Genomic DNA, 24,764 nt, shown 5'->3' with positions numbered 1-24,764 from the left:
GTAAAAGAACTGTCTTGTATTCTGATTATGGTGATCATTACACAAATTGAACATATGTTAAAATTCATAGAACCATATACACAAAAAGGAAAAACTAAATTTTTTCTGTATGATTTTTAAAATAGCACATATCTCCAGGCCTGATTCCCAAGGATTCTAGTTTATTTGTTCTATGAGCAGCTCAAATTTATTTTAGAATTGCTGTCACTTCAAATCTCTACTGAACCAATTAAAAAGCAATGGCACAATATATTAGCAAGAATGGAGACAAAAGAGAAGTTACCCCTGTTGCCTCTAACAGGCTGACCACACTGCACAAAAATAAAACAAGAATATACTCTTCATGAAACTTGGAAAAGAAAGTCTTTTTGGTCTATGTGTATTTTGTTCAGGACCCTAAAAGGCTTAGAATGTGTTTAAGTTGTTATTTACCTGGATGGCCACTAGATGGAGTGGTTTGTTAATGTATTTCGGTTTCATATATGCAGCAGATTTCACAGAGGGCTGTTTTCTTAGATCATTTCTTTAGTTAATTGTTAATAACTTAGAAGTTTAAATTCTTTTAAGATTTTATTCATTCATTCATGAGATACATGGAGAGAGAGGCAGAGACGTAGACAGAGGGAGACAGACTTGATCCCAGCACCCCGGGACCACAACCTGAACCAAAGGCAGACGCTCAACCTCTAAGCCATCAAGGTGCCCAGAAATTTAAAATTTTAAGTGAGTTTAGGGGTAGTCAATATGACAAAATCTATGGTAGGACCCCAGGCCCCTGAAATCCTGCTCCCTGCCAGTGTAGTGCTCCTTACAAAAGAACTATGGAAAACTCTTTAAAAAGAAACTGTGAAAATGTTGATAATAAAAGTTTTAGAACAATAGCAAGCAAACACAGGACATGATGCCCAAATAGGAGCTTTTTTTAAGATATAGACTTTATAAAGATTTATTTATTTATTTGAGAGAGAGAGAACACACACATGAGCAGGGGGAGGGCAGAGGGAGAAGGAGAGAGAATCTCAAGCAGACTCCTCACTGAGCACAGACACACTGTGGGGCTCAATGGATCCCACACCAGGAGATCATAACCTTAGCCAAAATCAAGTGCTGGATGTTTAACTGACTGAGCCACCCAGGAGCCCCCAAATAGGAGCTTTGATTACATTAACACTTCATTATGTTAATCTAAAGGCTAATTTTGCGGAGACATTTTCTCCATTTTTATTGGGTCTTAGTGAATTTTTTAAATATTATGCTTATATGAATTACAGATATGTGGATCAAATCCCACCTCTGAGCTCAGACCAGGTGAAAGAACAGACACCAAAAGTGAAGATAGTATATTCAGGGCATTGTAAAGTTGAGAAACTAAGATGGGTGATCAGTGCCCGTCAAAAATTACCAAGAACGCACCTCTCGGTGAACACAGTTGGGTTTATTGGGTCATTGCAATGAGGAAGAGTGCATGCACTGGAAAATCAAGGCATCTCAGTAAGTTAGGGGAAAAGTCTTCCAGGGAGTAGGTTGTGTATAGAAAATATAAAGACCCTGGTGAAGCGGATGTGGATTTATCAAAAAGGGACTTAGAGAAAATTTCAACCCTAGTTGCTGGAGTTGGTTCATGAGGTTAGGGGATAAGAATAATTTCTGTAGACTCTTGCACTGTAAGAACTATGGCTTTTACTCCGAATGAGTTGGGAAAACATAAGTTTCTTTTTTTTTAATTTATGCTTTTTTTAATAGAGTATTTTTGATTTTGGAAGGATAGGAAACAGGTAATAATGATTGATTGCAAGGCTTAGTGAAAGAGAGATTTAACTTCATTCCTCTTGGATTTTATGTCATGTTGGGGATTACCTATGTTTTTAGATAAAATATTGTTTTTAACAATTTTATACAGAACATTATATACTAAGACTTAGCAAGATCTTAAAACACTTAGTTGTATGCTTTCTTTGATAAAGTCCTTGAATAAAAAAATGCTAAATAACAATTATTTGTAAATGCTAAGTAATGCTCCTTTATGTCTTATTGATATCTACTCCAGGTACAGAAGTCAAGAAATAAACAAGTACGAGAATTATTTCCAGATGGTTTTAGTATTCATCATGCAGGAATGCTTCGGCAGGACAGAAATTTGGTTGAAAACTTGTTTTCTAATGGGCATATCAAAGTTCTGGTCTGTACAGCTACATTAGCCTGGGGTGTCAATCTTCCTGCTCATGCTGTTATTATTAAGGTAATAACTTATATTACATAGATTTGTGTGTCTTAAACCTGTGGATTGGTTTGTTTAGAAAAATACTACTATTTGGCTATTTCATTGGCTTCAAATTTTATTCATATAAGGCCAGAATTATTTTCTCCAAAAAAATCTAGTTTATATTGTGAAAATTTAACTCTATCACAGATGATGAAAGGATTAGTTAAAGTACACTTTTGAGATCTTGCCATATTTGCCTAATTTCAGTGTTCAGCTCATCAGGATTATATTTGTGTGTGTTTATGTAAATTCTTATTAACTTTTCCTCATCTAGGGAACACAAATATATGCTGCAAAAAGAGGCTCCTTTGTTGACCTTGGAATTTTAGATGTCATGCAGATATTTGGTCGAGCTGGAAGACCACAATTTGACAGATTTGGGGAAGGAATCATCATAACAACACATGACAAACTCAGCCATTACCTCACTTTGCTCACTCAACAAAACCCAATTGAGAGTCAGTTTCTGGAAAGCCTTGCAGATAACCTAAATGCAGAGGTAAGATCCAGTGAACAAAAGATTGGAATAGAGTCATCAGCTGAAAAAATGACCAAGTAAATATAAGGTTGAATAGATTCTATTCTGTAGTATTTAGGAATATAGCTTACGCCATCACATGGTCATGAGGCACAACAGACTAAGAATATTGTCGGTTAATTCAAAACAGTATAGGATGCAAGTGATAACCAACAGTTATATTTGCTAAGAGTGTACTTTTAAATTGTGGGGTTTTGTTTCAGGCCAGAAATCTAGCCAAAGCTATACAAACTAGAAAAACAGAAATAGTAGTAACACCTGCTATATTTGTTTGTACTTCTATAGTTTTTATAACGTTTATAAAGCCCTTTTATGTTAGGTCATTTGATTAACCTTGTTTTACGGAATAGAATTGCTTAAATTGAGCTACAGTATTACAGTTTGTTTCATGTGTGTATATGCATTTTGTGTTAAGATTTAAATAGCAGACTCTGGAAGTCTAGGTATCATATTAACTGGTAAAGAGAATAAACATTCTTAATTTAAGAGTCTGTGTGTCAAACATTCAAATGAAGTTTCCCTGTTTTCATGATATTTTTAATTATTGCCCTGGCATTCAACACTTTCCTACTTCTCTATCCTTGCTTATGGACTCAAATAATTTTTTTAAGTAAATGGGATATAGATGAATAAATGAAGTAAATGTTAAATAGACAAATTAAATGAAGAAATGCAACATTTGCAATCAAATATTACTTGTTGTGTACAAGTCCTGTATCAGTTACTTCTTAAAGAGCTTGTAAAATTTCACTTATATTCTGTTCATTATTTACAACTCTTTAGAGGATCCAGAGCACATTCACTATGCAGTCTCCTCTGTTAAGGAGCAGATAGTCCAAACAGGGAGTAAAAGCTACAAAAGCACAGTGCAATAATGTTGGAAAGTGATAATTTCTGTAGAAGGAGCCAACAAAATGAGAAAATACTTTTGGTCACAGGCTATTAGGAAAGGCTTGGTTCATGAAGATGGCAAAAGTTGATCTGGGATCAGAAGACTAGGGGTTTGGAAGATTAGAAGTTAGAAGTCATGAAGGATGCTGATCTCTAGGAGCATAATTACAAGAAAATAAAAAATATTGGAAGTAAATTTTGACTCTAAAGAAAATGTTATTGTAGCTCAATTTCAATCCCCATCACCTGCTGTGATTGCATGGTTTAAATAGCTAGGTCCTGGGTCAACAGTATCTCTGAAAGCATAATCTATTGTATAGATCTATTTTACAGTCTGTAAAAAAGTGTTCATTTCCTTAACAATGAAACTATTTGGTCAAGCCCTGAAAAAATAAAAATAGATTATAGTCAATAGATTTACCTCATATTCATAAAGTACTTATTAGGTACATCATTTTCAGAAATGTCAACTAACTATAACCATAATTCTGTTTAATGCCATAAAAGGCATTTAAATAATGAAATAGATACCTTGAAATTTTTCGCTCATATAGTGAAGTACAGACCATTGCTAAAACTTTTTTCTCATATTTTAGTCTACTTGGAATAGCTCCCAAATAAAGTATATTTTCTTGTTAAGGAAACAAACTCCCTTAAATTATAGTTGAATATGAAATTAAATTTGATAATCTGTGGAAATCAAGTGTGAAATTAGTTTATAAAATGAATGTGTGCTGTGTTCTTAAGGTAATGGAATTTTAAGTCTTTAGACTCCCCAAATCTTTGCAAAACTGTTCAGTGGCAGTGATCAACGTAAAGGTTATGTTAGATTAGGAATATTGCCTCTGCCAATATCTTTTATAACATGAATATCTATTCTGACCATTAGTTTAGAAGAACTGAAGATAATACAAACATTTTATGAGACAAATTTGCTGATTGATACCTAATGGGGCTGATTCTCTAATGCTAACGCCAAAAGGTCGCAAGTCTCAACCCTGTAATAAAGCCACTTAATTTTGCATTGACAGAAACACTGAGGCATGTTTGAGGCTTATTAAATTGTCTTTAGCAGATATTACTGGGTACCTACTCTGTATTAGCCCTCTGTAGTATCTACTTTATTTTTTCTAATTTATTTATTCATGAGAGACACAGATAGAGAGGCAGAGACCTAGGCAGAGGGAGAAGCAGGCTTGTTGCATGGAGCCTGATGTGGAACTCAATCCCAGAACTCTGGGATCATACCCTGAGCTGAAGGCAGATGATCAGCCGCTGAGCCACCCAGGCATCCCTGTAGTATATACTTTAAAATATGTTAATTTTTCGGTAACCGTACACATATGCAATATGGAATCTTTTTTATCTCTGCAGGACATAGTATAAACACCTTGTCCTTGGATTTAAGGCTTCCATAGTCTGACTAGCATTCCCAATGCTTTTCCTGCTTACTCTCCAACACATGTCATCTGCCCCAAAACAGACTCTCCTTCTACTCACTTTACCTATAAAGTCCCAATTTTCCCATTTATGAAATAGGGACAATCTCATTGGATTGTTGTGAAAATTTACTAAGCGCCTGTGCCAAGCTGGTATTTAGTAAATGATTTGTATCACTTACCATTGTCTCATGGTCCCTTGATACTCAGTCCTACTTATACTTACTGCCAGCTTGCAAATCCTAGCTGAATAAATACATGAATGTTTTTCTCACATATTTACTAAAGGATACATACACATTAATGATTATTATATTTATTTATTTCATTTTTAGATTATTTTAACCAGTTTAAGAAAACAAACACACAAGAAAGCAATTAAGACAACCTTAAAGACTCAAGTTTAAACACATAAATTAGGTACAAAGTGATACTTTTAGTCTTACTTCTAAATTACCAAATTTCGGGGCAACCCCGGTGGCTCAGCAGTTTAGCACCGCCTTCGGTCCAGGGCATGATCCTGGAGACCCCGGATCGAGTCCCACATCGGGCTCCCTGCATGGAGCCTGCTTCTCCCTCTGCCTGTGTCTCTGCCCCTCTGTGTGTCTCTCATGAATAAATAAATAAAATCTTAAAATAAATAAAAACCAAATTTCGGGCGAATTTGTTTTTCTGCTTAACAGAACATAAAACTCTACTATACTGTATATTTAATGGCAGTTTTATAAGTTTCTTATGTTAGGTATTTTTAAGTAAAATAATTTTTGAGTACGTATTACATGCTAGGTGCTGTGGATGGTAGTTTCATGTGTGTCATCTTAATTAATTACGTGTGTCTCACCTACATGACTAGACAACTTTTTGAGACCAAGGATCATGCTCTATTTACTCCCATATCCATTGTGCTTTACATAATACTGACTTGTACTGACTTACTATATGATTATTGAGATGAATGGCTGTATGGCAAAGAGATTTGAAAAATACCTGTTTTTATTATAAAAAGCTCCTGTACTACATAGCCACTAGATGACAGCAGATATTTACAAGTAAATTTTTGTCTTTGTCACTAGGTGGCATTCAAAGATTAATCTAGAAAAATGATGTAGCCTGGAATTTACGTCCATTTTTCAGGGTAGTCTGTTTCTTTGGGTGAACATTTAGAAGATTTGAATGACTTGGTCTACTCTCTGATACCCACTTCCTCCTTTCCTTTATTTTATCATTAATAGCAGTGGGTACTTATGAATGTTAATTTACTGAATTTGATTTTGAAAATAATAGCAAGCTATTTCATCCTTTATAGAATTTTCTACTCTTAGCAGTCATGTGATACTATTTTAAAATATCTATAGCATAAAGGAATCCACACAGCTTTTGCTGTCAAATAATAGAATCACAAATGGGAGGTAATCTCAGATTTTTAGCTATATCATTGAACTAGTTTCCTTTACTTCAACAAGCTGGAAAATGTTTTACCTGTCTCATTGTTAAATATTTGGGGAGTGTGGCACAACTCTCTTATTAGTTATATTTTAGTCTTAATATGAAGAATATCATTTTGTAGAAAATTTCACAGTTCATATTTTAGGAAATGTATATATTTACCTATATTATGGATGACTTAGTCATATGTAAGAAGATTATGAAGATCTAATTGACATAGGACCTTGTGTAAGTTTAAAGCTTACAATGAAATGGTTTGATATATGTACATATTGTCTAATATTTACCACAATGAAGTTAGTAAACATATTCACTTCACATAATAACCATTTTGCTGTTATTGTTTTCATGAGAACATTGTAACTCTGCTCTCATAGCAAATTTCAGGTATACAATACAGTATTATTAACTGTAGTTACCATGATGTGCATTACATACCCCAACTTATTCATTTTAGAACTGAAAGTTTATACCTTTGACCAACATCTCTCCATTTCCTCCACCCCTCAACTCCTGGCAACCACCATTCTACTCTTGTTTCTATGACTTCAATGTTTTTAGAATCCATGTATAAGTGAAACCCTAAAGTGTTTGTCTTTCTCTGACTTATTTTTTTTTAAGATTTTATTTATTTATTCATGCAAGACACAGAGAAAGAGGCAAAGACACAGGCAGAGGGAGAAGTAGGCTCCCTGCAGGGAGCCTGACATCAGGGGACTCCAGGATCATGTCCTGAGCCAAAGGAGGCGCTAAACTGCTGAGCCACCCAGGCTGCCCTCTCTGACTTATTTTATTTAGTGTAAATTTAAAGTGAATTAAGCAGAACCTGCCTTATCATTTTTTACTGCAGTCATTTCTCTTTTGTAATAACTAATAGTATGATATAATAGTAGAATGATATTTCTGTACTGCTAAAGCTCATCTTCGTGAGCATCCACATTTATTTCACAAAAATTACTTATACAGAATTAAAAATTATAGGAATAAATCAAACATAAAAGTTTTATTTTCTTTAATATTCATTGCTAAAATGAGTTAGTTTTCATTTTTTCTCCTAATATGTAATAGTTTAGGTAGAATGCATCTCTCCTTTGATTAAATATTAAGAAATTCGATTTTTTTTCAGCCAGATGTACTGGGAAAAATTATACAACTATGAAGTCTCACAACTTGCATGAATTTTTAAATTAAGGAACATTAAGTAAATGATCACCTATAGATGTAGTGGCTAAGGAAATATATTTTTAAGAAAGCTTTTCATTGCATTTTAGTTTTAATACCACTTTCTAAGAATTCCTTTCTCTTTATTACACAGCTTTTCTGTGTCATTATTGTGTTTTTAAACTAAATCTTTCAATGCTATGTGGAGTGAAACTCTGTTTATAGAGAAAAATAGTCAAATGGCATAATATGGAGTAGATTCAGTTTTGGAACATAGCCTCTCCAATGTACTGTTCTCAATTAAATGAGGCAGGACTGATGTTTAACTAATTGGAGAAGTGTCATGTGCAGTAATTGTACTTAACTTTCTTTTAAATACAGTATAATGATGTATTTTAACTTAACTTTTGACAAAATGGCCTTTGATGTAATGTTTGTATCCAACTTTAACGCATTAGTTTAATTTTTGTTATATTTTTGCTTTGCAGATTGCTCTGGGAACAGTGACTAATGTGGAGGAAGCAGTGAAGTGGATAAGTTACACTTACCTTTATGTACGGATGAGAGCAAATCCATTAGTTTATGGGATCAGTCACAAGGCTTATCAGGTAGAAAACTCATCTATTAAAAAGAAAATCAAACCTTCTTTTTTGGTTCTGTAATATTTTTATGATATGAGGATAAATATTTGCTACTTCTGCATCATCTGAATAGAATTAGGCACCTGGAAGAAAAACAGAAAGCTTTAGTCTTTTTTAGGAAACACAAAGGAAAATTAAATTTGCTGCCTGTAATTATTTCACTTTATTTATGTCTCTTTTACCACTGATACTAAAAAGTTACTCTTTATTTTATTATGAATATATTATTCAGGTACATTTCCATTTGATATTAATATTTTTAAAAACTAAGTTTTTAAAAACTGTAATGAATTAGGTTTTAAAGTAAACCAGGGATCCCTGGGTGGCGCAGCGGTTTGGCGCCTGCCTTTGGCCCAGGGCGCGATCCTGGAGACCCGGGATCGAATCCCACGTCGGGCTGCCGGTGCATGGAGCCTGCTTCTCCCTCTGCCTCTCTCTCTCTCTCTCTCTCTCTCTGTCTCTGCCTCTCTCTCTCTCTCTCTCTCTCTCTGTGACTATCATAAATAAAAAATAAAAATTAAAAAAAAAATAAAGTAAACCAAACGTGAGGAAAATTATAGATCCCTTTTAATAATAACTTATGTCTTAGGAAGTATGTTCCTCTTATCATGTCCCTTATAAGCACTTATTCCTAAATTAAAAGATGGTGTTAATGAGTATTAGCAGTATCCGCAGGCTGGCCACCCCCCAGGTTGGGCTGGTTGAGTATCTTTTCGAGAGGCTCACTCTCAAGCATGACTAGGAGCCTCTGGAGACCAGCACTTTTGAGGGGCTCCTCTGGCACCCCCACGCCCACCCCCCCAGTGCCTGGGCTTGTGCCTGAACCTTTTCCCCTGTAGCCGCTAGGCAGACTTTTAACCATCCTGGACCAGATGGAGACAAAAAGCTTTTTGCAGCAAAAAAAAAGTTGGGAGGTGTGGATTAATTCCGCTGAGCATGGTAACAAAATCGGATGTGTGTTGTCCCACCTCTTCCTCTGCACGTTCAAGTTGTGTGGTCCACGTGGCTTACAGACACTGTGAGATCTTGTCTTTTCTTTAGAACTCTGCTTTATACAATGTAAATGCTTCCTAATTACAGATAAAATCAGTTGTCTAATGAAAACATTATTTCACCATTGTCATACAGATATTCACTACTGTTAAGTCAAAATAGCAAAGTTGAATTGAACTCAGAATTAGTTTTCCTCCATTTACTATCCACCTAGCTTCTGTATATATTCCATTGTATCATCAAAGGACTCGACAATCTTTTTTGTCATTTTTCTTTTTCCTGTGCTATAGATTTGGCCATGGAAAAATGGAAACTTGAAGGCTCAGGAGGAAAAAAAGTCCTCTTGTTACAAATATGGGATCATGAAAATAGTGACATTGTGAAAGTATTCTGATGGGGTAGAAGAAGGCAGAGAACAACATATATGTTTATGGGCTAAGCCATTGCAAAACTTGGGTCAAAATGAACACATCAATTGATTTTTTAAGTACTAGATTAGTATCAGAAGTCATTTTTGTATGATTTTGTAGTATAAAGAGGTCTTTTTTTTCTTTTTTTTTTTTTTAAGATTTTATTTATTCATGACAGACACAGAGAGAGAGGCAGAGACACAGAAAGAGGGAGAAGCAGGCTCCATTCAGGGAGCCCAACGTGGGATTCGATCCCGGGTTTCCACTGCTAAACCGCTGAGCCACCTGGGCTGCCCTTTTTAAATTTTTTTTTATTTATTTATGATAGTCAGAGAGAGAGAGAGAGAGAGAGAGAGAGAGAGAGGCAGAGACACAGTCAGAGGGAGAAGCAGGCTCCATGCACCGGGAGCCCGATGTGGGATTCGATCCTGGGTCTCCAGGATCGCGCCCTGGGCCAAAGGCAGGCGCCAAACCGCTGCGCCACCCAGGGATCCCTGCCCTTTTTTTTCCTTTTGAGGAAAAGGTTTTGGTTTTATTCTCTTTAGAATTCAGAGACTATTATTTTTTTAATTTTATTTTTTACTTACATATTTATATTTTATTAGTAGGAATTTATAGCCATAAAACTCATGTGAACTAATACAAATTATGTTATCCATCATATTAATGGTTTAGAACATGTAATGAATAAAATGGTTTTATACAATAAACTTGATACATACAGTACATCGTTTACAGCAAATATTTAAGACTTTTGTATTTGCTAATGGTTTTTTATTCCATCATCCCTACATTTGACTTTCCTTTGCCTCATTTTTCTGGTTTTTCATTCATTTCATTTCATTCATTTCATTCATTTCATTTCATTCTTCATTTTCTGGTTTTTACATTTATTTTAGCTATATTTGGTGTATGAATAAGCTACCATCAAAGTCTAAGTGAGAATGAATTGTAGGAGTATTAATTCATTAATTGATTTGTAAAGAATTTTTATTCTTTAATAAAGACCTTTAGGACTTGGTGTATATGCCTGTATACATGTATACGTGCACACATGTGTTCACACATCACAATATTTAAGAATTTTTGCTAATATCTTGTGTTAAATGTCCTTTCTATATAGAATGAGGCTATTAAATAATAATTTCCAAACTATTCAAATATTTCTTATCAACTTCACCTTACTCTTTGCTTCTATTATTATTATGGACAAAGTGGTTCTTTCTATCAGCAGTTATGAAAACTGCTAGAACACTAAAGTCTTACTCTTGAAAGGATAATTATGCATTTATTTGTTTATATCTTTACTTTAACAGAGGAAATCATCCTCACTGTAAGTTCTGTAAATAATTGATGAAGTAGAAATATGGCTTGATATTTTAAAATCCCTATTTTAGTTTTGGACGGAGAAGACAGATTGTTTTACTAATATCTGATTTCTGATCTTTATATTCTTAAAGATTATAAGACCGTTTAAGAATTTCAGATTCTAAAATATTACCTAAAGATAACATAAAATTAATAATCTTCATGAATTTTTAAGGCTTACTTTATTTAACAGATTAAAATATTTTCTAATTATGTTCTAAATTTATAAAAATGTACTACTTTAAAAATTATAATTTTATTCTAACTAAAGTATCAACAGAAAATTCTAATTTTCATATATACAAATATATTTGTAAATGATGACTCTCTAAAGAAATAGTCAAGCATTTACATATATTTTTTTCCCTACAGGTTGACCCAACATTAGCAAAGCATCGAGAGCAGTTGGTCATTGAAGTTGGTCGAAAACTAGACAAAGCTCGGATGATTCGTTTTGAAGAGCGAACTGGATATTTTTCCTCAACTGACTTGGGTAGAACCGCCAGCCACTACTATATTAAATACAACACCATTGAGGTATTATACCAAGTGGAATAAATACAATATATTTGTTCTTAGATGTAAATACTTTCTAGACTTCAAAATATTGTATTAATGCAAAATAATAGAAGCAACTAATAGAACAAAGTGCATTTAACTTATATGAATTAAATAACATGCTGAATAAACACAAAAGAAAAATAAGACTTTAAATAATAAGTACCTTTTTGCTGTTCAATGAGTATATCCTGGTCAGTAGACACACCCAAGCCTAAAACATTGAGCATGTGGGTAAGGCCTATGGAATGAATGCTGGAATGAGTGTAAGCAGGAGGTGATGGCCTAATGATACCTGTGAATCAAAGTTGAAAAATTAATTGCAGATTATTGAGAAACACTGGCTAAAGAAGAGTTAGAAAAACTACTGCAATTATCAGGTCAACCAAATTATACTATTTGGGCAATTTAAGAGGTTTCAGGGATAATTGAGACTGTACAGTGTAGCCTTGCTTGTTGCCTTTTAATGTAATCTTGTGTAAGATAGCATGCCACTGTAATATTACATCTTAAGGAATATATGCATGTGTATGTACCTACATAAGTTAATATATGGGAAACCTAATAGTGATTGCCTGTGAAGAGAGTCTTAATTTCAAAGACAAAGGTGAGTTAAACCACATTTTTATTCTCCTCTTTATAAAGAGTTGGAGTTTTTTCTTATATTAATTTTTTGGAATATCTAAATTTGTTTTTAAAATGAAGAGTAACAGAAATCACTAAAGTAAAGGGTGCTTGGGTGGCTCAGTTGGTTAAGCCTCTGCCTTCGCCTCAGTTCATGACTACAGAGTCCTGAGATTGAGCCCTGTGTTGGGCTCCCTGCATGGAGAACCTGCTTCTCCCTCTCTTGGCCCCTCCCCCCTACTCATGTGTTCTCTCTCTCTCTTTCTCTCTCTTGCTCACTCTCTCAAATAAAATCTGTTTTTAAAAAATCATTAAAGTGAAATTTCTTCTGAAATTTGAAAACCTAGGCCAATATGAAATCTAAGTTTTCTAGTTACTTAACACATGCTTATGCATTTAACAGGTTTCAGGAAACACCTTTGTGCACATACTAGCTTTTCTTCATCATTCCCCAAATAACTATTGTATTTGTATAGCGCTTTAGGTTTCTTCTTTTAACATGCATCATCTCATGATGTGATCTGGTCTTCCTCAAACCAAAACATTGCCCCTAGCTCTCTACTGCTTCTGTCACCTGTTCATGTGTGCTCCTTTTGTCCACTAAGTAACCTTTCTCATTTTCCCACTTGGTAGTATGTTGCTGCCAAACTATATCTTGTGCCTGTTTGCAGCTCTTTCAAGAACTAGCCTTTCTACAGCTTTACCTTTATTCTGTATAGACTTTCACTGATTTTTCTCCTTCCAATTTCCTGAATTTCTGTATGCCCTCACTAGTAATATTATGATGCCTTCACCAAAATTTTCAGGTTGCATAATTTTAGCTGTTCCTCTCGAATTTTATATGATACATCATCAGCTTAAAGTTGGCGAATAGTGCAATTTCCATATGCCCAGCTGAAAGTAAGCCAAGACTGGACTGTTATGCTGAACATTTTTTTAGATATCTAATGTAGGTTTTAATCTCTCTCTCTCTCTATGTGACTATCATAAATAAATAAAATTAAAAAAAAAATTAAAAAAAAAAATTAAAAAAAAAAAAAATAACTGATCTTATTGATCTCTTTGCTTCTAAAGGTCTTCTCCAGCTAATTATGTTTTAGGAAACTTTTTAGTCTTTGATAAATTTGATGATGTTTAAGGCAATGATCAAGAATACTATGCCACAAACATAGTAACTCTGCATTGTCTACAGCTCAAATATTCTTTACGAGTATGTGATTTTATAGTCACTTTTTAATTGAAAATATTTTACTGGATCTTCTATTTTAATCTAATATAACACTTACTTTGGTAGACCTTCAATGAATTCTTTGATGCTCACAAAACAGAAAGTGATATTTTTGCCATAGTCTCCAAAGCTGAAGAATTTGATCAAATCAAGGTAAGATTATTTGAAGCTTGAATCAGATGAATTTGGCATATATACATTCATTCCTTTATAAAAACTTACAATTAATTGTTATTCCTGTTACAGTATAAGCTGTATGGCACTTCCCATTTAGAGTACCAGTTTATAACAGTGTCCACTGTCCTAGATTATGATATTATGTTATTCCTGACATTATTCTTTGCTCTCTACTGCAAATCAAATATAATTTAAGTAGGTTTTGCAATAATGAAACTAGCAGAGAATATAGTATGTAGATTTTGGTTTATTTGCAATATAAGTTTCACTGAAGAAAATATAAAGGACATGCATGATTCAAACTTAGATATGAGTATTTCTGTACCTGTATTATAATTTAATCTTATTAACAGTGAAAACTTTAATACTGTGAATCATAGTACTTCATAGCTTTAAGCTATGAATGTGTTATACCATATAAAAATATATGACTGTAATGAATGCATTTGAAGATAATTCAACTTTGCCCTAATCCATTTGGGCAGAGGTTTTACTCTGGTCAAATAAAATATGAAATCTCATCAACTGAAGGATGGTGAGGTCAGAAGATTTAATTTTTGTGGCATATCAAATTTTTATATGTCAATGGCAACTTTAATATTGGTGATGAATAATAAAATGTAATTGTATCAGCCTCAAGATAGTTTCTTATTGTATTTTATTAGCTACCTGTGAAAAATTACTATTTTATCAGTGTATAAAAGAAAAATGTTGAAAAATGGAAGCTTTAAAAAAAAACATGCAATGTGGCTTAGTTTCAGTATGAAAAATTTCAATAAATCGGCCCAAATAATCTTATAAAAACATTGATTCTTCCAGGTCAGAGAAGAGGAAATAGAGGAGCTCGATGCCTTATTAAACAATTTCTGTGAACTCGCAGCTCCTGGAGGTGTAGAGAACAGTTATGGGAAAATAAACATCCTACTTCAAACTTATATCAGCCGAGGAGAGATGGACAGTTTCTCCCTTATATCAGATTCTGCATATGTTGCACAGGTAAGAATGTTACTCTCTTCCTGTTTCTCTTCCTTACTTAATTTTAGAGACTGAAGAAATTAATTCATGCTATACTGTGAATGTATTGCATGGTGGCATGCTACCAATTACCATTTTATTGGAGAACTTGTTCTGTTTAATTTGCCCATTTTTGTCCTCTGTGTAATAGATCAGAAATGGAGATGGGATTTGGTGGTTGGTTTGGCTCTTTTTGATGTTGCTTTTGTTTTCATTTTAGAGTTTAAAAATATCAACATTTGTTTTTTTCTGCTTTAATGATAAAATTCATTTCTTATACTTACAAAGGGCAAAAATACAAGAATATTTCAAGTGCAGTAAAAGATTGTGGAAACTTTATAACTTACCCCAAATGTTAGAAATATAAACAAACTTTTTTTAACATTAAATGAGGCTTAATAACAATACATCATACCATATTTTCAGTATAAGTCTCTGATAAAAAAAGTAATCTTTCTTCCCTATGATACTTAAAAATTAAGAACTGAAAGAAAATTAGTCCCTAAATTACAGCACACTAAATATGTAAGTTTTTTAAATACTGTTTTGCAAATATTGTACACCTGAAACTAATATTATACTGTATGTTAACTATACTGTAATTAAAATAAAATTTAAAAAGAATCCCTTTTTCATCAGTTTTTGAGTAATGCCTGCTCTAAGTTAAGGAGAAATAAAGCTTAAACTTATTTCAAATATAGAAACTATTCTGCTGTGTATCTTATGTTGGTAATTTTGTTCAAAGACCTTATATAGAAAAAGTATGTTTTGTGTTAAATAAATTATTATTAACAGCCATAAATACTCAGGAATGCTTTGAAATAACTGTAAACGTGAAATATTTGCAAACATGAACCAAAGATATATTGGTAAACAATTTGAATGAATTCAGTAATTTAATCAAAGTAACCAGGAACCAGGTAATGATTTCATATACTATATAAAGCTAATGTAGGGGCACCTGAGTGGCTCAGTCAATTAAGCATGTGCCTTCGGCTCAGGTCATGATCCCAGGGTCCTAGGATGGAACCCCGCATTGGGCTGTCTGCCTAGTGGGGAATCAGCTTCTCTTTCCCTTTGATCCTCCCCCCAGCTCATGCTTACTCTATCTCAAATAAATAAATAAAATCTTAATAAAAAAAAAATGTGGATGTGGTAAAACCTTTGTGTGTGTGTGTGTGTGTGTGTGCATCTTGGAACACATGTGTTTCCTGCCATAGCAAATTTATATATAATTTGTAATCTCTAAATTATATTATTTAAAATCTCTAAACCCTGTGACTTCTATAGGAACCATTGTTTCTAACTTCTTTTATCTGTTTTTCTGAAAAATAATATAATATTGTCATTTTACATTTTCTAATTATTTTATATTGAAATAATTAATGACTTAACTAAAAGTTAAAGCTTTTCTGAGTTTTGGGTGAATAATCTGGCCACATTTCTGTTTGATTCAAGATTATGAAGGTATTATCAAAGACCGACACACAAATTGCTTTACAATATAACACTTAGGGGCAGCCCCCGTGGCGCAGCGGTTTAGCACCGCCTGCAACCCAGGGCGTGATCCTGGAGACCCGGGATCGAGTCCCACATTGGGCTCCCTGCATGGTGCCTGCTGCTCCCTCTGCCTGTGTCTCTGCCTCTCTCTCTAGCTGTGTCTCTATGAATAAATAAATAAAAAATCTTTAAAAAAAAAAACACTTAGGGTTTCTTCAAGATTGGAGAAAGTCAGTCTCAGAAAATTAAGGTTATATCTCAAAGCATCCTGGTTTTTCTTAGATAGCTATTGTGGGTTTATCATCCTCAAATGCATTAGATAAATTATTGTTGAATTTATATTTTAAATGTAAGCCACCAACAGTTCCACAATCACCCTCTCTGCTTTGTAAAATAATAATTCCTTCTATATTTCTAAAATTTGATTCTTAGCCCCTGAAATAAATTCTTAGCTCAAGTATTCTATGATTTTATAAAGAAGCCTATATTTAGCTTTTCTAAACTGCGTATTTTAGAGACTGATCATTATTCCCACTCAATTTATATCATTCCAGATTAAGATGCCTGCCTGTATCTCACATGGGATTTTTCCTTCCATTTCTTTTAGCTTTTAGGGAACAACTATAGGTTCTTACTAGAAAAATAACACTTTTAAACACAGTTGGGACAATTAGCCTGGCATCTTCTTACAAGAGCAACTGGGACTTATGCTAGAAGAAGACCTATTTGATAGATACAGTAATCAAAATGTTCATTTTATTCATCATTCTCTGGACCTAATAAGAGCCATCCTATAAATTTTAATAGGTATCAGAACTGTCCTCATTTTTCTAAATACCATTTTTATTCTTAAATTTCTAATACTGTACAAAAGTAGTCAAATTTGCCAAGAGCAAAATACGTATTTTATATAAAATGTAAAACCAAAGCCCTTAACTCTTATAGTCGTTTTTTACCTTGTAATTTCAAGCCAGATCACCTATTTGCTATTTAAAATCGTCACTCTATTTCATCTCTTTTTTATGATTTTGACTAGATTTTAGCATTCTTCATTTTCAAACATAGATGTCATTTGATATTGTGAGGTGTCTCCAAATTCATGACTTTAAAAACAATCTTCAGTAAAAATAGTCTGCAAAGTTAGTAATAGAGGGAAGGAGGCAAAATAAATGGAAACCAAATGTAGAGACGTTAAAAGCGTTTCAATTCTTGTAAGTTCTACATGTCTATTAATGAAGTTTTTCTGACCACCGAATTTAGAATCTTGAAGTTAAATTGGAGTTATTTTTTTAATATTTTATTTATTTATGAGAGAGAGAGAGAGAGAGAGAGAGAGAGGCAGAGACACAGGCAGAGGGAGAAGCAGGCTCCATGCAGGGAGCCTGAAGTGGGACTCGATCCCGGGTCTCCAGGATCACGCCCTGGATTGAAAGCAGCGCTAAACCACTGAGCCACCAGGGCTGCCCAAATTGGAGTTATTTAGACGTGGCTTTGAATAGATACTCTGACTCCAGCTGTGTGTGATCTAGGTCAAATTATTAACCTCACCGAACTGTTATCTTCTTGTATAAAATCATAATATCAAGACCAATCGGATGCAGTTGCTGTAAAGATTAAATGAGATAATATACAGATTAAATCAAATACATAAAGCAATTACAATGTTGCTTGGTTTATAGGGAACCGTTAATACAGGCAGCTGAACTCATCAGTGTTTCCTTTTATCACCCTTCTCACACTAATTTTGCTGTCTCATTGGGTCCGAAAGTCCTCCTTATTTCTCTAAGTAGACTTTTAATCATTACACTATGTACCCCAGAGTATCCGTGGCTGTATCTTATATTCTAGATGGCTTCAACAGCTTTCTCCATTTTTTGCATACCTTTTATCTCTTCCTCCTTCATTTCTGGTTATGGAGTGTAAGATGGAACTTCCTGAGAACTTGGATATGAGACTAGCATCTGAGATTTGACAAGATAGCATCCACCTTTGGCTCAGGTCGTGATCCTGGACACGTCCAGGGATCCAGTCCTGCATTAGGCTCCTTGGGGGGGAGTCTGCTTCTCCCTCTGCCCATGTCTCTGCCTCTCTCTTTGTGTCTTTCATGAATAAATGGATAAAATCTTTAAAAGAAAAAAAATTAATGTGAATGACAAATTGTAAGTACACTGTATCTAACCACAAACCCCTTTTTATTTTTCAGAATGCAGCTAGAATTGTCCGTGCTCTTTTTGAAATTGCTCTGAGGAAACGTTGGCCTGCCATGACCTACAGGCTCCTGAATCTCAGTAAAGTCATTGACAAGAGGCTTTGGGGTTGGGCTAGCCCTTTAAGACAGTTTTCAGTCCTACCACCACACATTCTAACAAGATTAGAAGAAAAAAATCTTACTGTGGATAAGCTGAAAGACATGAGGAAAGATGAAATAGGTAAGAAGGAAGCAAAAATGTTTTAATGTATTGTTCTGTACAAATATTTTATTAGCTATAAAAGAAAACTATTGTACATTTTCACATTACTCAAGAAATGCTTTTTACTGTTTTAAATCCAGTTGGTATTGGTATGTAAATAGCACTTGTTCTTCTGCTTTTATCAATGGTGTTGAAAAATTATTCCTAGATACATTTCCACATACCTTAACATTTTATTGGACAAACTTATAATGTATTGATTAGTTAAGTTTCAGATTCTGAATAGGATAGACATTAAAGAGGCACCTGGATGGCTCAGTGGTAGTGTCTGCCATTGGCTCAGGTCACGATCCCTGGGTCCTGGGATTGAGTCCAGACGTAGACAGAGGGAAAAGCAGGCTCTGCCTCTCGGTGTCTCTCATGAATAAATAAATAAAATCTTTAAAATAAAAAAAAAAAAAAAGACATTACACATGAAAGGAGTCAGCTGAAGAGAAATGAAGACTACTGCTGGCAAAATGTCCAATGATGAGAAGAGAGGCTGAAATAGTTACTTTGACTTATAGTAAGAACACCTTAAAACAAAATGGTAGAAGGTATCAATGAAAATAGAAATTGAGGATATTAACTAGAGAAGTTAAGAGTACTTACATTGGGGTAACATATGTAAACATTTTATCAAAATAAGGAAAACCACTTTAGTTTCAAATTCTGGTGAACATAGAACATTTTGATTTGTTTGTAAACATACTTTAAAAAATTATATTATGAAGACAAGATAATATAAGAAATGTTGATACTATTAAATATTATCCATTTCCACTTAATTGTTTGAATTCAAGTAGAAAATGTTTATAGTTGGTCACATCTGTTTATGACCCTCTCCCCACCCTGTCATTCCCATACATAACTACTTCAGGATCTAATCATTTATGAAAATAGGTATAAGAGGTTAATTTTGTGCTATGTTGACCATATTTTATATTTTAGCTTTACTTTTTTTCTGGAAATGAGTTTGGATGGGTGATTTGTGTTTGATTGCTAAAGCATTTCCATCGTGGTTATGGAGTTGAGAAATAGACTTTGTGTGAATTAATGGCTTTATATACAAAATACTAAATATTTTAACATGTCATGAGCTAACTAGGAGAAAAGTGGAGCTGTTTATAGTAGTTTAAACACTGTGAAGTCTCAGTAATTTTAAGAACCCTATTAATAGCGGAAGAAACCTTGATACTGGTTTTCAGAGCTATGAATTGCTAATTCAAGTTAACTATTACAAAATATTCAAACATGCCAGGTCAAGAATGTCAACTATTCTACATAGCAAATCATAAAACAAGCAATAAAACCACCTTCTCTGAAATCCCATTTACAAGTCAGATTATATTGCTTTTTTTCCTGTCTGAAAACATTTCTTCTGTGTGATGTTTTCCTTACAGGTCACATGCTGCATCATGTGAATATTGGACTCAAGGTCAAACAATGTGTTCATCAGATTCCTTCTGTTACAATGGAAGCATCCATTCAGCCCATCACACGGACTGTCCTACGAGTGACACTGAGCATCTGTCCTGATTTTACTTGGAATGATCAGGTAAAAGTGGAAAATATCTATATCAATGAAAGCAGAAATATCTGTGCTGCAGGTTCAACTATATCTCCTTACAGCTGTCCTTGAGGCATAGAGAAAACTCTAAAAAGAATATGCACTGAAGATTCATTTAAAACATTGTAGTAGTATTTGTTATCATCCTTTTAAAAACGTGATACAATATATTAATATGTCAAGCAGTGAGACCTCTACAGAACATCTTAGGTACCTGAAAGTTCAACATTGAGCAGTAGTTTAGTGGATTCACTTACATAAAGTCTTTGCATAATTCTGTCTTCTTCAATTTTCTCTCTGGTATCTTCATTTTTGCCAACTCCACTTACTCTGTCATTTTAGCCCACTCTAAGGGTCAACATTCTTTGTGCTTAAAGAGCCCTTTTAAAATCCTAATATTTCTCAAACTGTCTATTTCCTCTTTTCTTTACCATTAGACACATAGAAAGGGACTTCTTTATTTTCTCCTGGTCACCATTTTCTCTCCTGCTGAGTCTGCTTTTCTCAGTGATCACCAAAACCTAACTGGTTGCCATAATAAATGACTTTTTTCTCAGTTATTTTCTTTACTTCTCTGAACATTCAGCATTATACATTGTCCTTCGTGAAAATGTCCTTCCTTGGCACCCAACACATTCCGGATTCTGTTTTTACCGCTTTTATTCTTCTTTCTAAATCTTTATGGTAACTATGTTTATAGTTAGTCACATCTGTTTGTGACCTCTCCCCACCCTGGTATTCCCATACATAACTATTTCAGATATAATCATTTATAAAATATGTACAAGTAGATAATTTTGTGGTACATTGACCATATTTTATATTTTAGCTTTATTTTTTCATATATCAACATATGAAATCATATGTGTGTGTGTATATACAAATATGTATATATGCAAATATATATATATATGAAGATGTACTCTGGGTCCTCTTCTTATTCTGTCAACATTTTTAAGGTCTATCTTTTGCAGCAGTTACTGTACAAAAACTACAGTAGAGATTGTAGATACAAAAGCAAATAAGTCTCAATCCTTTCAAGAAGTCAGTGAGGAAGCCAAGTAAATCTGTAATTGTAGTAGCAATGCCTACTTTACATGATTATCATAAGGTTCTAATTAAGTATAAGTAAATACCTTCTATGTTACCCGAGATTTTTAGTATGTCTTTAATGTGAATTCATTTTATTCACAACATATTCACAACATGCTTAAAAATTACCCAACCATAGTCCTAATCCAAATTTACCAATGATCTTAAACTGTCCTAACCAGTAATTCCTTCAATTTTCTCATCTGTAAACATGGATAATAATAATAATTTTCTTTCTCACAGAATTTCTGTGAGAGCTAAATGATATAAAATTATATTTAATATTTCTATAAACAAAAATTTTACATAAAATATAAAATTAGTTAGCCATATACTCATATTTCATTTTATATTTAATATAGGGTTTTTGAAATGCATAAAGGTTTTATTTCCTTTTTTCACACTGCTTTCTTCTGTCAGTATCCATAAAAAAGTCTTCTACAGTTTAATTCATTAGATAGAATATTTGATAGTTTATATAGTTAACAGTTTCTATTCTTGGCTACAAGAATAGAAAACCTGACTTATCTTAAACTGACTTATGCAGAAAAATATTATCTTCCACAATAAAAGGTCCATGGGTAGAATAGACCTTAAAAATGATTGAGTCTATTTATGACTATCATTTAGGGCCCATCTTTTTGCTGTCCTGATACTCTTGGACACTTTCCAAATGTTTTCTGTGCTTACTTGTTCACATTTAACTGGGAAAGATGAACTCACCCCTACTTCATCAACCCTGAGCATGGACCATAAGGCCTTTTCTTCAGTCTAATTGGGTCAGTATTGGGCACAAGCTGTTTGTTATAAGTGGAATACTGTAAGCTGATTGGCTTGTTCTAATCAAAATCATCCTGAGTAATGAGGTCACCTACTCCTGAGTCACATAAAAGAGATAGGGACACTGAACATGACTGGGCTTTGTTAGGGAAAATAAAACAGAGGGAGAATAATGGGTATACAAAATACAGCATATCTATCTATCCAATGGAATATTATTTGTCAGTGAAAAAGAATGAAGTACTATTGCATGATACAACATGAATTAACCTTGAAAACATGGTAAATGAAAGAAGCCAGTCAAAGAAGACCACATATTATATGATTACATTTATATGAAATGTCCAATATATATAGGCAAATTTTTAAAAGAAAGTAGATTGTGGTTGTCAAGCTTGGAGATTGGGACAGTAGGGAAAGATAAATAGTGACTGCAGAAGAGTACAAGGTTTTTTTGGGGGGGTAATTCTAAAATTAGATTATGGAGATGGTTATACAACTTTATAAATCTCTTAAAACCACTGAACTGTATACTTTAATTGAGTAAACTTTGTTAAGTAAATTATATATCAATAAAGCTGTTAAAAAGAGAGAGAATAGGTGCTGGATTTGCAAACAACAATATCCCTTACTTGAGTTAAAATATACTTAGTATTAGAATATTTTTTTTCTTCTAGGTCCATGGGACAGTAGGAGAACCTTGGTGGATTTGGGTAGAAGACCCTACAAATGATCATATTTATCATTCAGAGTATTTTCTCGTTCTAAAAAAGCAGGTAAACATGGGTGTGTCACTCTTATTATGTTGCTATCATAGAAAGAAGAAAATATAAACTAAATAATTTCTGTTTTTACCATTTCTCTGTAATTTGATAGTGCCTTTAAAGCTTTATTTTTATATATATATTTTCTGTTTGGGTTCAAAGAAAACAGGAATTGGATTTGTATTCATGTAATTGTATTGTATTTGTGTAATCAATGTGATCTTAGTTTGAGAAATGGAATTGTAATCTTTATCATGGTTTAAGACATGACTTTCAGAGGAAAGGAATATGTCACCTGGATAGGATAAATAATGTAATCGATAAAATTAAATAAATAAAAACAACTTTATACATTACAAAAATAAAATACTAAAGAGTATTCACTCACATTGTGAAAAGGACAATTTTTAAAATTTTCCATAAATCCCAAAAGACTCAATTTGATGCTAGCATATCTTTAACTGTGATGCTTCATCTGTGATTTCTCTTTTTATCATAGAGAAAGCAAGCTTTAGGCTGGGAACCATGGGAGGACAGCAATAGAATTTTACAGCAGTGTTTGTTTTCATGATTACCTTCTACTTATGCTAGATTCTGTTATTCCATTTAAGGTGGTAGTAGAATTCAAAGAAAAATATTAAGTAAATAATTTGGTAAAAATCATGATTTTATGAAGGAAGCTTGGGAAATTCTGATAGTGAATCAAACTGGTAATCTGTTAGTACATAATGATATACATATATAAATAATATAAATTGAGTATAAATTTTACTTTTATAATATCAGGTATCCTCAGCAGAGAACCACATAGAAATTTCTGAAGTGTCTGACTGTCTCAGCTATTTAGAAACCCAAGATAATTTTCTTATGTTTAGTACCTGTTTCTGTAGATAGCATTGTCTTAACAATAGACTAAGGCTTTTGGTATCAGAATATTCATATTCATTTGAGACTTTATTTCACATTAGGTCATTAGTAAAGAAGCTCAACTTCTGGTATTTACAATCCCTATTTTTGAGCCTTTGCCTTCCCAATATTACATCCGAGCAGTGTCTGATAGATGGTTAGGAGCTGAAGCTGTATGTATTATCAACTTTCAACATCTGATTCTACCAGAGAGACACCCTCCCCATACAGGTAACATTGAATAGTAACTTGAATCATCACTGATTTTGCAAAAAATGTTGTTTTAATTAAAGTTGCAAGTGTCTATGCTTTAAAGTTGTCTAAATCTGAATTAGAATCCAATTTATTTCTCAATATAGTTTGAAGAGCTTTTCAAATTCAAATCTATATATACATTTGGTAGAGCTTAATGGTGGGCCTTAATTTTGAGTTCCAAAAACATTAAGCCTAGTTCAATCATCATAGTTCTAAAAAACTGGAGACGCACTACTTCAGTATCATTATGCCTTTATCTGTATTTTTATACATAATCACTACAGTGTCTCCATATCTCCTTCCTTTTCCATTAAAGTATTGCCATTTAATCTGCTCTCTGGGAAACTTTTGAGGTATCCTTTTTCTTTGCGCTTCTTACTAGTTACTTAAACTTATTTCTAGTGTGTTAAATGAATTAATTAAAGTAAATTGCAGGGTTTTTTTCTTCATATAGTATGCTCCTGCACCAAAAAAAAGAAAGCTAATATTAAGAAGTCAGGTTATGATATCAGTACAGAATGGATTCACTATATGTCAAGTCATTCATCCTCCAAACAACATGTACCTTTTATATTCTCTTCTCCCACACGCATATGATAAAAGGGTATATGGTAATCTGCAATATCATGTAACAGTTTTTCATTGTCATAACTAACAAAAATCCATTTTAGATTTTTGTAACATGAGGAAGCGTCT

The 24,764-nt window shown here is 33.4% G+C and overlaps 1 protein-coding gene across 8 annotated transcripts in view; it reads left to right on the top strand.

Moving 5' to 3' along the window:
• ASCC3 (activating signal cointegrator 1 complex subunit 3) overlaps positions 1-24,764 on the top strand; it is a 335,684-nt gene that overhangs the window by 200,494 nt on the left and 110,426 nt on the right. For all 8 annotated transcript variants that reach the window (XM_025444816.3, XM_025444818.3, XM_025444817.3 and 5 more), the window contains 10 exons: positions 2,048-2,239; positions 2,538-2,762; positions 8,227-8,346; positions 11,523-11,687; positions 13,627-13,713; positions 14,557-14,733; positions 18,455-18,680; positions 20,105-20,259; positions 22,821-22,919; positions 23,876-24,044. In XM_025444816.3, coding sequence (XP_025300601.1) covers positions 2,048-2,239; positions 2,538-2,762; positions 8,227-8,346; positions 11,523-11,687; positions 13,627-13,713; positions 14,557-14,733; positions 18,455-18,680; positions 20,105-20,259; positions 22,821-22,919; positions 23,876-24,044 — 1,615 coding nt within the window. The remainder of the gene's footprint in view (positions 1-2,047; positions 2,240-2,537; positions 2,763-8,226; positions 8,347-11,522; positions 11,688-13,626; positions 13,714-14,556; positions 14,734-18,454; positions 18,681-20,104; positions 20,260-22,820; positions 22,920-23,875; positions 24,045-24,764) is intronic.

Source organism: Canis lupus, chromosome 12 (genome assembly GCF_003254725.2).
Source record: "Canis lupus dingo isolate Sandy chromosome 12, ASM325472v2, whole genome shotgun sequence".
NCBI classification, from domain to species: Eukaryota; Metazoa; Chordata; class Mammalia; order Carnivora; family Canidae; genus Canis; species Canis lupus.
This window is presented reverse-complemented; position numbering and strand designations above follow the sequence as displayed.